The 16752-nt window shown below is 40.2% G+C and overlaps 1 protein-coding gene across 4 annotated transcripts in view; it reads left to right on the forward strand.

Moving 5' to 3' along the window:
* mon2 (MON2 homolog, regulator of endosome-to-Golgi trafficking) overlaps window positions 1-16752 on the forward strand; it is a 43165-nt gene that overhangs the window by 13103 nt on the left and 13310 nt on the right. For 2 of the 4 annotated variants that reach the window (XM_042495672.1, XM_042495674.1), the window contains exons 4-23: window positions 1640-1771; window positions 2508-2637; window positions 2860-2957; window positions 3369-3494; window positions 3611-3805; window positions 4218-4342; window positions 5215-5354; window positions 5797-5950; window positions 6598-6788; window positions 7161-7242; window positions 8509-8690; window positions 9455-9567; window positions 10988-11092; window positions 11570-11650; window positions 11778-11851; window positions 12251-12341; window positions 12494-12595; window positions 13686-13688; window positions 14570-14680; window positions 16556-16731. In XM_042495672.1, coding sequence (XP_042351606.1) covers window positions 1640-1771; window positions 2508-2637; window positions 2860-2957; window positions 3369-3494; window positions 3611-3805; window positions 4218-4342; window positions 5215-5354; window positions 5797-5950; window positions 6598-6788; window positions 7161-7242; window positions 8509-8690; window positions 9455-9567; window positions 10988-11092; window positions 11570-11650; window positions 11778-11851; window positions 12251-12341; window positions 12494-12595; window positions 13686-13688; window positions 14570-14680; window positions 16556-16731 — 2411 coding nt within the window. The remainder of the gene's footprint in view (window positions 1-1639; window positions 1772-2507; window positions 2638-2859; window positions 2958-3368; window positions 3495-3610; window positions 3806-4217; window positions 4343-5214; window positions 5355-5796; window positions 5951-6597; window positions 6789-7160; window positions 7243-8508; window positions 8691-9454; window positions 9568-10987; window positions 11093-11569; window positions 11651-11777; window positions 11852-12250; window positions 12342-12493; window positions 12596-13685; window positions 13689-14569; window positions 14681-16555; window positions 16732-16752) is intronic. The other 2 variants (XM_042495673.1, XM_042495675.1) reach the window with 1 other exon arrangement.

Genomic DNA, 16752 nt, shown 5'->3' on the forward strand with positions numbered 1-16752 from the left:
TTTTTCAGGTTGTCTTAAGTTGCAGGAGTTACTGTTGGCCTTTAAGACAGCATTTTGTCTTTGTTTTTACCTCCCTTTGCCAGAGTTCATCTTTGAGGGGCTGTTATCTCACTGTCGCACCCAACAAACATCCAGAACATCTAAGAGAGACACTTCACATATTCTACAACACACACATTTTCTAATCCATTGAACATTGTAACTCCTCTCTTTCTCTCTGCCAGCAGCACTCCATTTCATCAGCAGCCTTGAACTGCAGGGTTTACCTGAGGGCGTCACAAGACAAAAGGCTGCTATCTCAGTATTGATTCTTAAGGTGTCACTGGAGGCAACCTAGTCAGACACTTTGTCAGGTCGAGAGATTGTGGTGTTAGCAATGTTATATTGTTCCCTTGGGGAAGGAGAGGTTCAAATGTCTTGAAAGAAAATGTTGTAAAAGGAAAGAGCAGACACTGAATTGCCTCATATTGATTAGACACCAATAAAAGCATCTGGCCATGTCAAACACCACAGAAACAAGATTGTCAACATTTCAAAACCTGAGCATCATCCTCTGCAACGAAAACACTTGATAATTGTTACCACTGCTTATGATAATCATAGTAAAATGTGTGTCAGCAAACAAGGTTGTTGTTGTTGTTACATGATTGACACTCAATAACAGAGTCAACACTGAAGCAAATCCGGAACCATTTGCATTTAAACTATTTTCGAAATGTTTGGGAGTTGCAATGTAGTATAAACTCTCTGCAGAGAGAAAAAAATGCTGTTATAACCTGCAATATCTTGAATATAGCTGAAAGAAATGGTATTAGAAACAAAACAATAAGACAACAAACTGATAATCAATGAAGTGATAATTAAGCAAAAAATACCAAATATTTGCTGCTTCTTCTCATGCAGTAACACCTAGGGCCAAAACTGCAGTTCCTCTAATGATCACTTGAGGCTGGTTTCAGAAGTGAGTCTATTCTCATGTTAAAATGCCCAACTTTACAGCAGAAGTATACATGTTTACAACCAGGTCTACAGCTAATTTGAGCATTCGTGACAACTGTATAGGGAGTACACTCTTATATAACTCAGCTGCTCACATTTTACTAAGGCAATATATAGTATATTATATCATTGTGTATCTCCTGTCTTTTTGTTTTGTACACTTGGTATGACATAAACAATTTTGTGACATCGTATTGACTAAATGATTATTTGATTAATCTTCGGTTACTTGCTATGAAATGAAAATGAGATGTTTCTTGTTTTTGTTTTTCCTTTTCTTTTTTTTTCAAAGTAATGTGTCCTCCTATGACTTTAGTGTGAAGACTAGTTGTATTTTGGACAGCTTGACCCAAGAAAGGACATGCAGTGTCACTTTCTGCAAGCATCAAGTGACATGATATCAACTGGCAGCTCGCTTTGGTGTTTTTGAACCCTATGATGTTGTGACCTCTAAGCAGGCAGCACCAGCTGGTCCCACAAGTGTGTGTTTTGTGTGACCTCAGGCTGAGCTCTCACTTGACTTTTTCCCTGTCACAACTCTGATACTGCATCTCAAGTTCAACTGCTTGTGTGCAGATAATCAGTGATAAGCTAGGATTTGATCAATGTAAACAATTTAATATGTTTGTGTGCATGGCAGGCAGCTGCAGGTAACATCATCAACATGTTGTGGCAGCTGATGGAAAACGGTTTGGAGGAGCTGAAACTTTTACAGACGGTCCTAGTCCTGCTAACCACCAACACAGTCGTACACGATGAAGTACTTTCTAAGGTACACAAACAACACACCTCTATAATTATTTGTATATATGTCCCACTTTCTTGTATCTATATGTGTACCTTGCAGTTGTCCATATAACCTCATGCTGTTTCTCAGTGAGTCATCTTCCATCTATTATTAAAACTGTAGCTGTAATGTTTTATTATACACATGAATAAATATTTTGAGGTATCCTTGCACCAGTTTGTGCAGCATCATAACGCTCTGTCAGCTTTTATGGACTCACTCTGTTCATACAATTTTTTAAAAGCCAGAAAACACGAACATATCAGATGATAAAAAAGGTGCAGTTTGTAGGATTTTGTGGCATTTGGCAATAAGGTTGCAGATTGCCACCACAGAATACCCCATGTCTCTGCCCTCCTTTTCCAAGCATGTTTATGGTGGCCTTTAGGTAAAAATGCAAAAACGCCTTCTCTCTAGAGCCAGTGTTTGGCGTGGCTGTTCTGGGCTACTGTAGAAATATGGTGGACTCTTTGCTAAACTGACGAAAACACAATTCTTATTTTCAGGTGATTATCCACAAATGAAAACATAATTATGATCATTGCATTCAATTTCTGCCAATATATCCCCTTAAATCCTACACACTGGAGCTTTAAGACTCCAATCGTCCTATCCTGAAGATGGACAACATAGGCAGCAGTAATTCATTTACGTTTTTTTTTATATGTTATGTACAAAATGCATGTGCTGCATAATATGTTTATGTGTAATCCCTGCCCAGGCCATTGTGCTGTGTTTCCGTCTTCACTTCACCAAGGACAACATCACCAACAACACAGCAGCTGCAACCGTCAGACAGGTCGTCACTGTAGTCTTCGAGAGGATGGTGGCTGAGGATGAGCGTTTCAAAGGTCAGAGAGTGATAATGATGGAAGTAGAAACATTGAGGACATGCAAAATTATAAAAGAGGGATGCATTGTCTGATCTTCTAAAGGAGAGAAGAGAGGAGTATACAGGTTTTACATATGACATCATCACTCTAAACTCACTTAACCCTGAAAGCTATGTGTCTACTGTTGTACTACAGATGAGGTGTTTAAATGCCTAAAATATATATTGTATTCACCTCCAGGCATTGTAGAGCAGCCTCCTCCTGTCCAGGGAAACACCAACAGACGGTCTGTTAGTACTCTGAGGCCCAGCGCTAAAGATGCATACATGCTGTTCCAGGTATGTCCACAAGGAGGCAGCAGCTTTCTACACAGTGTTATGCCCTCTTCCCAGGGTAAAACCTTTGGACCAAGTTGGTTTTGAAACATGGGTGATGTTATTATCATTTGTGTACCAGTAACAGTAAATCCAAAAGGTCTCAACAACTGCACATTATGGATATTCCTAACCACACAACCTTGAGCTTTAAAGTTGAGAATAAGAAGTTGATTTCATCTCTGCAATGAAGTGAAATTTGCAAGAAACAGGAATTCAAAGGTCCCTTGTCATTCCTCACCCACGCTGCGCTTTTGTTTGATCATGCTTATTCTTCCAGCAGAGCTCAGTGACTGCACTGTTTCCACCACTGTGATGTGTGGAGGACATAGCACTCTATTGTTTAAAAAAATGCTGTTGTGTGCCTCCCTGCAGGACTTGTGTCAGCTCGTGAATGCTGACGCCCCCTACTGGCTGGTGGGGATGACAGAGATGACTCGGACGTTTGGCCTGGAGCTGCTGGAGTCTGTTCTTAATGATTTTCCCGGGGTATTCCTACAGGTACATGCAGCCTTACATGTCATTGACATTGACTTTTATTGCATACAGAATTTACAGAATATAGATTTACCACAGAAAGTTTTATCTTTAGAATAATGATCTGATTTTTCACCCAGCACCAGGAGTTCAGCTTCCTGCTGAAGGAGCGGGTTTGTCCTCTCGTCATCAAGCTCTTCTCCCCCAACATTAAGTTCCGGCAGGGCAGCAGCAGCGCCGCCTCCCCAGCACCTGTGGAGAAACCTTACTTTCCCATCTGCATGAGGCTGCTGCGCGTGGTCTCAGTCCTCATCAAACACTTCTACAGCTTACTGGTAAGGGACCAGTCTGTAGTGATGGTCGACTGGTCAGAACTGTTGCCTGATGGATGCTTTAGGAGTATGGGATTTTCTTCAGCACAGAGCTGATACTCTTAATTGATCTGGTCTGATTAGCATTGGATTAACGTGGTTGTAGTTTTGTCTTAGTTCTGCTTCAGGCGCTTTAATGAGCTTAGCTGCATTTAAGTAATTAACCACTGCAGCTGTTTTTATTTAGTGACTTTCTATCAATCCCTAAAATGGAAATTAGGCTTTCGCATGTCTGTCAAGAAGCTTGGTAAGCCAAAGAATAGCTTCATTAAAGCCCAACGGGATTTAGAGATTTTGCCCCAGGCCGGCCTCCAGGTACAGGACAAAGCTGGCAAAACGTCTGTCCCAATCTGATTGGTGTGTGTTTGTGTTATAGGTGACTGAGTGCGAGATCTTCTTGTCTCTGCTGGTGAAGTTCCTGGATGGGGAGAAGCCGCAGTGGCTGAGAGCTGTGGCTGTGGAGTCAGTTCATAGGCTTTGTGTGCAGCCACATTTATTACGGTAAGCAATATCAAGCTCTACAAAACCAGCTGCACATTTTCATTAACGAGTCTCATCACTTTAAAATGTTTTTATTGTCTTTCTTAAATATTAACTCATATTCCACAGCTGCAGTGTGACAAATGCTTGATTTGTGCCTCACACAACTTGATTTTGGGCAGACTATCCTTAATGACTCTTCACTTAGCTTTCAAACAGTGTGATGTATCAGGTCATGATGGCTGGATGTTTCGAGTAATGCTGATTTATTTACAGTATCTCTTGATACAGCAACAGAGGCTGAGCTAAGCAGGAAAGAAATCTAAAAAAACATACCACTATGGTACACACTCTCCACAAACACCGATAAAACATAAGTTAGCATCTACTGTATCTTCACCTTTGATACTGCACTGTCCATGCGGTCAACAGAATAGTAAATTGTTTACATGGTATGAATGATTTTTAGCCATGCAGTCAGCATGATTCTAAGAATAGCAATGTTGGTCAGTGACTTAATCCATCTCTTTACCTCTTTGGTCCATATTGAAATTTTTGCCATTTTTTTGATTTGGCATTTGACATTCACCATTCCATAAGTTTAGGATGGTTTACGTGTCAACTTTGACATGTAAAGTTAGCATATTAGCATGCTAGCAGCTGCTATGTACAGCGGAGGCTGAAAAAATGCAGCTGAACCTGACGAATGTTGAGCTAATCCTGACAGCGAGCTTAGTCTGATGAACGCTGAGCAAAGTCTGATGACATAGAGCCGAGTGTAAGCTAGGCTAGGTCTGAGATGTCCTAAACTGGTGTTTTTTTTATTCAATATAGTTCTGTATTATATCAGCACCTAAAGGACCATGTCTTTCTGTACTTTTTTCCTTTTTCAGTTCGTTCTGCCAGTCATATGACATGAAGCAGCACTCCACGAAGGTATTTAGAGACATTGTCAACGCGCTGGGATCCTTCATCCAGTCCCTCTTCATTGTCCCCAATGCAGGCAACACTGCTGCTGTTAATGCACCAGCTGGTCAGTACACTGATTTTCAGTCATAATCAAATCCTCATTGTGAGCCTTATAAGGATGTTTACAGTAATCAGTATGTTACTCATACTTTTTTATTTTTAAACAATTATGTTTCCTGGACGGCCAATACATTTCATTTCCACGTGTCCTTAGAGTTCTGTAGATGTTTCAGATACATCTGAAAGTATGATTTAGATGAGACACTTATTAATATGCACTTGAAAAATAACATCCTAAACAAATAACAAGATGGGAAAGGAAACATATTCAAAATGAAATCAACACACTTGATGTAGAGACACAAGTAGTCATTGGAATGTGAAGGATATTTGGTAGCATTAATGTGTCTTCTTATGATTTACTTTTTTTTCTATATTGTGTTTTATTGAGCTCTGATTATTTTACTAATTGTATCCACACTTCCCCCATTAAACTTTGCATTCAGGTGGCTCAGGTTCAGGAGCCCAGGGCGCAGCACAAGGTGGCCCCGGGGCAGGAGGAGTCAGCGGCAGTCTGACCACCCAGGCTGCATTTGAATACCGGGGTACCTGGATCCCCCTTATGACTGTTAGTGTCCAGGGCAGCGCCAAAGCCACTTAGTAAGTACTACACTGTTAACTCAAATTTAATCCTGTAACACACACAGAACAAGTGAACACTGGCATGGATATAAGCTCTTAACATAACTGGCATTAGCTGTGTCCTGCAAGCAGTGATAAATGATTTTGCGTCAAACAACAGGGGATCATAAAAGGACAGAGATCAAAAGTTTATCCCAGTTTGAGGACTGAAAATGTTATTGTCACCGGTCTTTGGCATTTCACAGTAAAGCAAGGTTGGAGATACAGGAAGTTAAATTAGCTAGAAGCCTTCCTGTTACAAAGAGGGGTGTTGTCTAAATTGCCTTCTCTGGTATCTATTTGTTGTAATTAGGATTCTTGCGAGTGGTTTTGACTTTTCTTAGTATGAAGGGGAATTGGGCACACGCCTTTGATGCTGCTGTCTTAAACGCTGAGTGCTCATTAATAAGAAGAAAGTCTGGAACAATCCGTGTAATGCAGTGATTTGTTGTAGAGGGAAGCAGTGTTTAGATATCTGGACTCTCAAAAGAACTTGTGATGTACACAAATACACTGGTATATAAATGGACATTTGTTTATAGACATGATTCAGTTCACACAAGGACACACATGCACACATTTTAACCTCCCTCTCATTTGCTCTGTTCTTTCCTTTCATCCTCCAGTCTAGAGATGCTGGACAAGGTGGAGCCCCCGTCCATCCCGGAGGGCTACGCCATGTCTGTGGCCTTCAGTGCCCTGCTGGACCTGGTGCGGGGCATCACCTCTATGATCGAAAGAGAGTTGGCCATGGAGGAGGAGGCAGCTGCTGAGTTCAGGGAGACTCATCCTGATCAGGAGTGGCAGCCACAACCTGGTGAGAATGCACAGGGTGGGGGAGTTTACGGAGGAAGACAAGCATGTTCTGACAGTACAGAGAAATATCGAGTTATAAACTAAACAAATTCAATAGAAAGTGGTAAGTAAGCTTGAGGAAGTGCAGCAAACTGAGAAGCAACGTGTTAAGAGGGATCAGAGCATCTGTGCAAACTGTACACACATCCTTACAGTTTGTGTGTTGTGCTGCATCATGGCCATCAGGGATCTGGATGGTAGCCACCCTATGAGCCCTGGTGGCCAGTGTTGTGCCTGTTTAAAAATGGAGGCTTTTTTTTTCTTTTCCCAAGTGATACTGATAGAAAATAATTCCTGATAATAAACTCATGAAGGCTTTGTGTTGTTGTCCCAGGAGCCCACTTGGTGTGGGAGGAGATGGTCAGTGCCTGCTGGTGTGGACTACTGGCTGCTCTGTCTCTGCTACTAGATGCCAGGTAAAAGGTCTCTCTCCCTTTTGACAAACTGCTCTTTTGAAGTGAGCGGTCATATTGTATGTACACATTTGGCAATCAAGCAGGAGAGAATAAACTGTCCCACAGGAGGACCCCAAATTATACTGTTTACTGATCCATTAATGTGTATGCTCAGTTGAAAACCCACCGTTTAAATGTGGGTCAGTTTATTTCCTGTTGCAGCGTTTGAAAATGTCAATAAACTTGGACCTCAGATTATTTCTAGCACTGCAGTTTAGATGAAATGATTATATAGACTGTTTAATAGTTCTTTTATTCAGATATTGATTTGTCAGTATTTTTTACAAGCAACTACTGCTCAGGCCAAGCAAGATAAAATACGTCTTAAGAATTCAGTGTCCGCACAACTCTTCCAGTATAGTGAGAAAAAAAACCCACTACGATTAAAATTTAGTTTAAAGCAATACTTCACATGCAAAATGACAATTTTTATATCAGTTAGTCATTGCATGATGTCTTAATTTTGTGAGGAAAACTTTTTTTCTCATATGCCTGTATGGTGAGCAAAGAATCTAAATCCAAAAAAGGCATTATTCTTCATGAATTTAAGTAAGCAGGCACCATTTTAACAACAGTGAAGCTGTTAAAACATCTGTTTGCAAACTCTCACACAGCTTGTTCGGTATAATCCAAGTCTCATTTATCCAGTCCTATGGTCCGCACTGCCCAAACACATGCATCTTTACTAAAACATTACAATGTCAAACACTTCTGTGTACAATTATGGTGCCCCGATTGTGCCTGTACTGATGTGTTTTAAATCAGAACATTTTAGCTAATATGTATGTAGGCAAGTACTGATCATGTGACTGGATGAATGAGACTTGGATTAAACTGCACGAGTTGTGTGAATGTTTGTAAACTGATATAGTTTAGCTGGTGATAAACGCGGACACTGCTTACTTCAGTTCATGAGGAATGTTGCCTTTTTGGATTCTCCGTTTAATGTGAAGGAATGCGAGAAAAGATTTCCTCGCAAATTCAACATAACATACAGTAAGTAACTGATATTCCTTACATACATTTTGCAGGTGAGTTACTCCTTTTTATACATCACACACATAGTGCTTATTTTCTCCAGAGTGATTATAATCTTCCTCTTATACCAAATAAAATCATTTAGATCTGCTTTAATGGAATTGGTGTAGACGTCATAATTTAAGTGTTCAAGCTAACACAGCAAATTTAATTTTTCCTGTTTTTCTCCCTTTTGTCCCATCACTTCAGCACCGATGAGACGGCCACAGAGAACATCCTCAAGGCAGAGCTGACTATGGCCTCGCTGTGTGGTCGTCTGGGCCTGGTGACGCCCCGTGACGCCTTCATCACAGCCATCTGCAAGGCCTCTCTGCCACCGCACTACGCTCTGACTGTTCTGAGCAGCAACGCTGCCAACCTCTCCAGCAAAGGTACAGCTCCTCAGCTGAGAATGCCAAAAACTACATAATAAAAACTACATAGAAAACACAGTATATGCGGTACCTCAGGTTGCATCTTTTATATGTACAAGATGTGGCCTTAATGCTTTATTGCCTGTACACACACACATAAATACCTGAAATACCTAGATAATACTGCAAAGCATTTGGGTCTGTGTTTGGTTTGCATGTTTGTATTTCTGCTGCACAACTTAGCCACACACAGCTCAAAATCTCCTTTTCCAACCCATAGGATGGCCTCTGGTCATGTGTGTTTATGTTAAACTAACGAGTGTTTCTCGTCTCCCATATGGTTAGACGCGCATGCTGCTAAACTGAGCTTAACATGTAAAATGTTGGCTCTCTGCCCGTCCCTATCGCCCTACTCTTATTGCTTTAATCCATATCTTTTTCGCCACGGCTTCTAATTAGGAACACCGAGGAGAATGTGTCTGGGGAATGTAGACGTGCACACACAAACACACACAGCTGCTCTCAAACCAGCCACTCAGACATTCGTTATTTGCATATTAGCTTGTAGAGATAAAGCCGGCAAATTGGGTCTCAACTCGCGATGGATGTTTGCCTTGGAGTTAATTAAGAAAGCTTTCCTTGCATGTCGTAAGCTTGTTACAAAAACCTGTTTGTGTGTTTTACTGACTCTCATAGAAAAACCTGACTCCTGTGTGTGTGTGTGTGTGTGTGTGTGTGTTTGCGTGTTTGCAAATGTGTCTGTCTATGTGTATTCTACACAGCCTACTCGATCCAAGGCCAGAGTGTGCAGATTATCAGCCCCTCCAGTGAATCTCATCAGCAGGTGGTGGCTGTTGGGCAGCCACTCACTGCCCAGCCCCAGGGCACTGTGGTGGTGAGGACACACACACACACGCACGCACACAACAAACACACACATTTATGAAGAGGCTGTGGTTACACTTGACATTTAATAATTTAATTCATGTAGCCTTTTTACAGAAACAAAGCTTACAAATAGTTTATAATCAAGTCATACAGCAATGTAGCAGCTGCAAAAAAAAAGCAGAACTGTTGCTGTTTGGGATGATAAATACTCCAAATGAGAGCTGCTGTCGTGACCACCAAAGTCTAAGGCAAGACAGAGCAAAGTGGAGCGCAACATGAGTTGTGACAAAACAAACACCCATACCTTTTAGATGAAATTAAATTCACAGCAAAGCAATTTGTTTAACAGACTATCCATGTTTTAAATATGCATTGTATGCACAACACCACATTAAACCACATATGCTATTCAGGCAAGGGACAACCGTTTTAAAGCAATAACATTTCACAATACATTTGCATTAACCTTGACCCTAACCTGCAATCATTATTCTGTATTTAGAATTCTCCCTATAGTCATAATAATGTTAACATGTTTTTTGTCTCGCCTAACCTTTTACACTACTATGTATGCACACAATGCCTCGCCCTCTTTGTGTTACCATGGTCGTATTGCTGTATGTTTATGGTAGTAGTAGTGTTTCCCACTTAACTTGCGCAGGTTGCCCAGGTATTTGTAGCGACCCATATTTTTATTTTTTATCCATGCAAGGGAACAACTCTATCCATGATCAATAACTAGGGGAAAATTTCCCCTCACTCTACTCCTCCTGTGTCCCGTGCTCCCCTCTACTGCTCGTTCTGCTAATGCAGCCAAGGCAGAGGCGCCCCTGGGTATTGGTGTCCGGCTCACAATCTGCATCAATAGTTTAGGCTTCGGGTCTATTTTTTCTATGAGCTGCGAGCAAATCTGGCAAGAAAACAAATTGATAATTTATTACAACAGATATAAAAGGTATCTTATACATGAGAAATGATCTGATTATGATAAATGATAAGATATGCATCACGTGCTTGCCTGTTCTGAGGTTCAATTCCATTGATTTTTCTCTCCCAAATGATGAAATCTTAAAATCTACCCATTATTAGAAATTGCCTAGTGTCAGTGCTGTTTCAGATTGTGTTTAATAAATTACAAACTTTTTCCACATCATGCATATGAAATCAATAGAAATATTCCATAAATAAAAATTTAGTGTTAAAGGTCAAAAGTGTTTTTATTTTTTTTTTACATGTAGAAGCCCAATTTTGCAGTTAATGCCAGCTCTTTCCAACTATATTTCAGACGTGTTGGAAACACTGACTTAAAATTGTAATAAGACATGCATTTTTAGCATTTTCTGCAATCTCAGTCATTATGATTTGCTCTGTCAGCTGATGTTGTGTGTTAAAATGTACCATGATGTAACTGTCTGTCCCTCTTCCAGCTAACTGCCAAGAACATCCAGTGCATGCGAACCCTGTTGAATCTGGCTCACTGCCATGGGGCCGTGCTGGGCACCTCCTGGCAGCTTGTACTGGCTACGCTGCAGGTACTACCACCACCTGGTACCACACCGTTGCACACAACCACACACACGTATGCACACACTCTTTTCTAATGAGATGAGGCAAAATAGGCAGTCCACATTCTCTCTCTCTCTCTCTCTCTCACACACACACACACACACACTCCACACACACACACACACACAGATGTACACCTCATCCTCTAAAAAGGCTAAATGACATTTGCGTTTGCACTGCATATTAGGAAATAAATTAACTGCCAAGAATAACTTTTGTTTAAAATGTGTTACTTTACCTGTGTTGGTGATTTTTATGTGTGCATTGTAGCACTTAAAGAAATAGACAAGAGACAATTTAGTTTGAATTTAATGATTTTTGTTTTATTTCTTATTATTTAAGGTGAAAACTTCATCAGTGTGAACAGTATGACCTTGTTAGTTGATGTAGATGTAGTTTTCTCTCTTTTCAATCCTCCTTCAGCTTTCATTTTTCTCTCCCAGCACTTAGTATGGATCTTGGGGTTGAAGCCAGGGGTGGGCGGTGCCCTGAAGCCTGGCCGAGCTGTGGAGGGACCTAGTACAGTGAGTGTTTTTTTTTTGTTTTTTGTTTTAGAAGCTGTATGGTGACCGTGCATTGCACTGTATGTGTTCACCTTATTGTTAAAGACGATAAGCTAAAGGGCTGCGGCTGTGTCTTTAACCTAAACAGGTGCTGACCACAGCTGTGATGACAGACCTGCCCGTCATCTCCAATATCCTGTCCAGACTTTTTGAGAGCTCCCAGTAAGGAACGGTTAACCATCTGTGATAATGACCACTCACTATACAAACTCCAATTACTGATACCTGTGCAAATGGGGGTTTTTTTCTAAGAAATATACTTATTGTTAATAAGACTACATTTTCTGCTCAGAACTAATAATAATCATATGGGTAGAAATAGTCTTGTTTGCAAAAGAGTTTTAAACATAATGAATGATAAAATATCATGCCTTTTTTCCTAGTGGTCCAGTAATTATTGGACAGACCTGAAGAATAGCATTTATTCTCTCTATATATACAGCTACATGTGGGATAAATAAGGTTCCTGTTGAAAATCTGAGGTCTTAACAATCAAAATTATTCTTGCAATGCCAAAATAGGCACATATAATATGCATAATGTGTTTTTTTTTATTTGTAGGTACCTGGATGATGTGTCTCTGCATCACCTGATCAATGCTCTCTGTTCCCTCTCTCTGGAAGCCATGGAAATGGCTTATGGAAACAACAAGGTAAGAATTTTTGTATTTTAGCACTTGGAAACTTGGTTCAAAGACATTTTGGTTTAATGAAATTTTACAGGAAGTGGATGTTGTCTTTCCTTTATGTTAGATGGATATAATCTGACCTGTGTATGGTTTTTGTTTTCTTGTCTGGGTTTCAGGAGCCCTCTCTGTTTGCTGTGGCCAAGCTGCTGGAGACTGGCCTTGTTAACATGGACCGCATAGAAATCCTGTGGAGACCCCTGACAGGCCACTTATTGGAGGTAATGTCTATTTAGAGTTACATCCCACATGGTGCAGATAGAGAGCTCTGCTCTTTCTCACACACACATTCAATTCAAACTCTGTTAAGGATGAAAATTTCAGTTCAGAAATGTGGTATAATTTTGTCAACCAAGGTCAGACAGCAATATCCTTACAGTCACTCAAGAAGAGTAATTAATTTTACAACATACACTTTCATCACACTTTATTTCACGTTGTACAATAAGCTCACGAGGAATTTGACCTGTTTGGCATTTCTCTTTAGCTCCAGTTTCTCCAAATTTGAATACAGTGTTCGTCACTTTTTCCAGTGCTGCTTATGATCTCATTGAAGATGTCATTGAAAAATTTAGAACCAAACTCTATAATAACAATAATAATAATAATGGAGACTTAAGCCTAAAAGAATGTCAAAATTGCCCCCTTCAGCCCTTTGGTTACTTCACCCAGTACCAAGGCTTTAATAATGCCATTTTTCCATGGCGTCTGGTCCGCACATGCAGTGTGGTTTAGACATGAAGGAAAAAAACGGTTGAACAAGCGAAAGAAGGGTAGAAAGTTTTAAATTAGTATTACAGTTTTTGATGAAAACAGAGTGAATGATGCACAATAGGTTGTAGTGTAGGCGAGATTCTTATTCTCCTTCTTCCTCTTTGCTCTTGCATGTTGGTTAAACTTCCAAAGCTGAAGCATGTTCTGCTTTTAACATCTTTTGTAGTTTGGATGGTTGTGGCACATTCTTTATCAGAATTGCCCTGTGTTTGAGTATACGCTCCACGGGACCATTTCAAATGTGTGATCTGAGGTTTCATATGCTGCTTTGTAAAGGGAAAGGTGGCAGTGTAGACACATGCAGTAGAAGAAATTTGGGTTTAAAGCACTTTGGATTAACTGCATTATTTGTAAAGTGCCATATACTGTAGATAAGAGCTGAGTAAACGTGAGTTTATAATACACTTTGTGTAGTTGTCCAAATATCTCTAAAAGGATTCTCATTTTATAAATGTTTGAAGGTGTGTATTTAGAGGATTTCTTCATATTTTCTTTGTCTATCTCCCCTCTCTTTTTGCACTCGTGTCTGTTTTGCAGAAGGTAAGTTCAGATTCCCTCCTCTTTAATCATTGTCTTTCCCATTTCCTTCCTTTTTTTTCCCAGTCTGTTCTTTCTCCCTCTCCGTCTGGCATGAACATGTTGGAGTTGAGAGGTCGCTGTGTCTTAATGTGTCCACAGTGCATTTGCTCCGCTACCAGTGTTTGACCCTGCATTGTTGTGTGCAAGTTGCAATGTGAAGCTCTGATTTGTCACAGAAGAAGAATCTGAAGCTGCACCAGAATACTTTGATAAAATGCTGCTTATCTTTCTCTGCAGGCTTCAAATTCAAAATCAGTGCTTTTCTATGTTTAAGGAAATGTGACATGCCATTACCTTTATAATCTCTTTATTTACAGATGGACATTATGATAAATACTGAGAATTAAGGCCTTATGGAAGACAAATTATTAAATAGATACACATAGACCTTTTGGGTTCTGAAGGGGTACAGCTACAGTATCTGCCTAGCAGTTTCTCGTTATGCGCCTAAGCAATACAAAGTTTTCTCCTCTTAGAACTTTAACATCATAAAAGTAAAAAATTGAAAAACCTTGTAGACTCCAAGATGCTTAATTTGGACCACAAGTTTAACATAATTCTTAAAAGCAGAAAACAGATTTTGTATCTCTTTCTCTGCTGAGCTTGGCCTCTTCATGTGTATCTATTCTAGCTTTCATGATTACACTGTCTGTCACAAAATATCTTGTGATCGCAGGGGATCCTAGTCTTTATCACACAGGCTGTGGTTAATTTCACCTACTTGTTTCACACCCACCCACTGTAAAGACTGATGGGAAACACTGTTCTGAATAGCCTCTGCATCAGATCAGTTGTCATGCGCATGTGTCCGCATTTGTGTGTCTGTGTGATGTGTCTTGTAGGTCTGCCAGCACCCAAACTCCAGGATGAGGGAGTGGGGGGCCGAGGCTTTGACGGCGCTTATCAAGGCTGGCCTGGCTTACAAGCATGACCCTCCACTGTCTCAGAATCAGGTAGCTAACACTACATGTGACTGTGGTCAAGGCAGGAAAACAAAAATTCTCTCTGGGAAGTTGTACATATAAAACAATGTGAAGCTCAAACATGTCAAAAACATTTTCACCGTCTCCTCTTTGCTCGTAGCCCTCCGCTGTCATATGAAAATTCTAGGGACTCGGGAATATTTTACAAGATGGATATATTGTTTGTCTTCTTTGTGTTTCACTCCTTAATATTGTCTGTGTGCGCGTAATGCTGACATTTGAGAAATCTCCTTCACTGTTGCAGCGTATGTCATGACAGATAAGAGTGTGTGCCAAATGCTTAAAATGTAGAAAACAGAAATGTCACAGACACTTTCTCCCTGTCACTCACAAACACAGAGTCTGTGACCTTCACCTTAGTGAGAGAGATAAAGGGAATGGCACAGAGCTTATCTAAAACAGGGCAGAGGAGCTTTGTGGAGGTTAATAGAAACAGCACAAAGCCATACAAATGATGGCTGTCCTGTAGAAATGCACAATGCAGTCACTTCTTCAATGCCGTTGCAAGTAGTTGTATTGAAATAATGTAACCACCCAACTTCTCATGATATGCAATAGAAAATAGAAAGACATTTCAGTTAGACTCCCCTTTCTTCAGCCCTGGAAGTAAAAATAGGTGGTTAAGCTAGCCATGGAAGTAGTATCACTGGAGTTTTTTATTTTGTATCATGAATCCAAATAAATTTAGCAAAAATAAAAGTTTTTTTTTAAGTGCCCAAACTACTTAAATGATTTTTTTTTTCTGAAAAAATACTACAAAGCCCCCAGTAGCTGCTTTATATTAAAATACATTTAGTCTGCTTTATGTTTTAACAACAAAACCATGCACAACATTCTGCCACTGAACTTTGCATAAACCTAGCTGGGCGGACAATCTGGACCTGCCTATCTTAATATGTGACGGCTCCACAGAATATAAGGCAGAGAGCACAATGCTGTCGGCAATCTAACACTCTGCTCAGCGACCGATAAAGGACACAAAATTACCATAAAATGAAAAGCAAAAATGATCTGCCCTCACTTGGAAATGAGCTAACTCTTAAACCAAACTTCAATACGTAGACTGTGTAAAAAATAATGGACATAGCTGTGACGTTTGTGAACTACTGTTTTGAACCCTTGACCCGCTGTTGTATTTGGGTGAGAGGATGCCAATAGTCAATCACAAGGTAGCTACGAAAAGCACACCCTGCTTTATGGTCTATTTTTACTCCAAATAGGATCATAATTTACACTGACAACATCAGGCTGAATTGAAGAAGATTTTAAACTAGAGATTGACTATAAGTCATTAGGAAACTGTTAACAGAAATAATAAATCCACTGAGAAGCAGGATCATTTTCTCATTGACTTATTTACAATCAGACTTTTTTTTTGTGGAGTCGCCCCCTGCTGGCCATTAGAAAGACTGCAGGCTTGTGGTACTTTCACATTGGCTTCATTTTTCAGACCCATAGGCTACATCCACTACTTTTATACTGTCCTTGGGTGTGTGCAATAAGTAAGTCCGAGAGATTAAAAAAAAAAAGTAATCAGTGCACTAACATTTGTTGCATAAATTTTGTTTAAACTAATTTGAACAACCTTTTTATGGTCAGATTTCTTCAGCCATCTTTGGTAGACTGTAAATGCCTCCCCAAAATTGGAATTAATAAATGAGTTTTAAAAAACTGACTTTTAGATTAATGCACCACAATCAACTGTTCTAAGTGTTTCATGTAAAAATTATATATATATATATATATATATGCACTATGCAGTGTTGTAATAGCAATGTAAGACTTTAATCAGATAATTGTCCATCAGTGAGCAAATGTGGTTTTCTACCTCTTTTTGTCTCCAAGCGGCTGCAGCTTCTGTTGCTGAACCCCTTGAAGGAGTTGTCTAACGTGCTGCATGCAGACATCCGGCAGAAACAGCTGGAGAGTGTTTTGCAGATCCTCCAGAGCCAGGGGGACAGCCTGGGCCCCGGCTGGCCCCTTGTCTTGGGTGTCATAGGAGCCATCCGCAACGATCAAGGGTAAGAGCACGAGATTGGAGG

This window comes from Plectropomus leopardus, chromosome 11, assembly GCF_008729295.1.
Source record: "Plectropomus leopardus isolate mb chromosome 11, YSFRI_Pleo_2.0, whole genome shotgun sequence".
Classification (NCBI taxonomy): Eukaryota; Metazoa; Chordata; class Actinopteri; order Perciformes; family Serranidae; genus Plectropomus; species Plectropomus leopardus.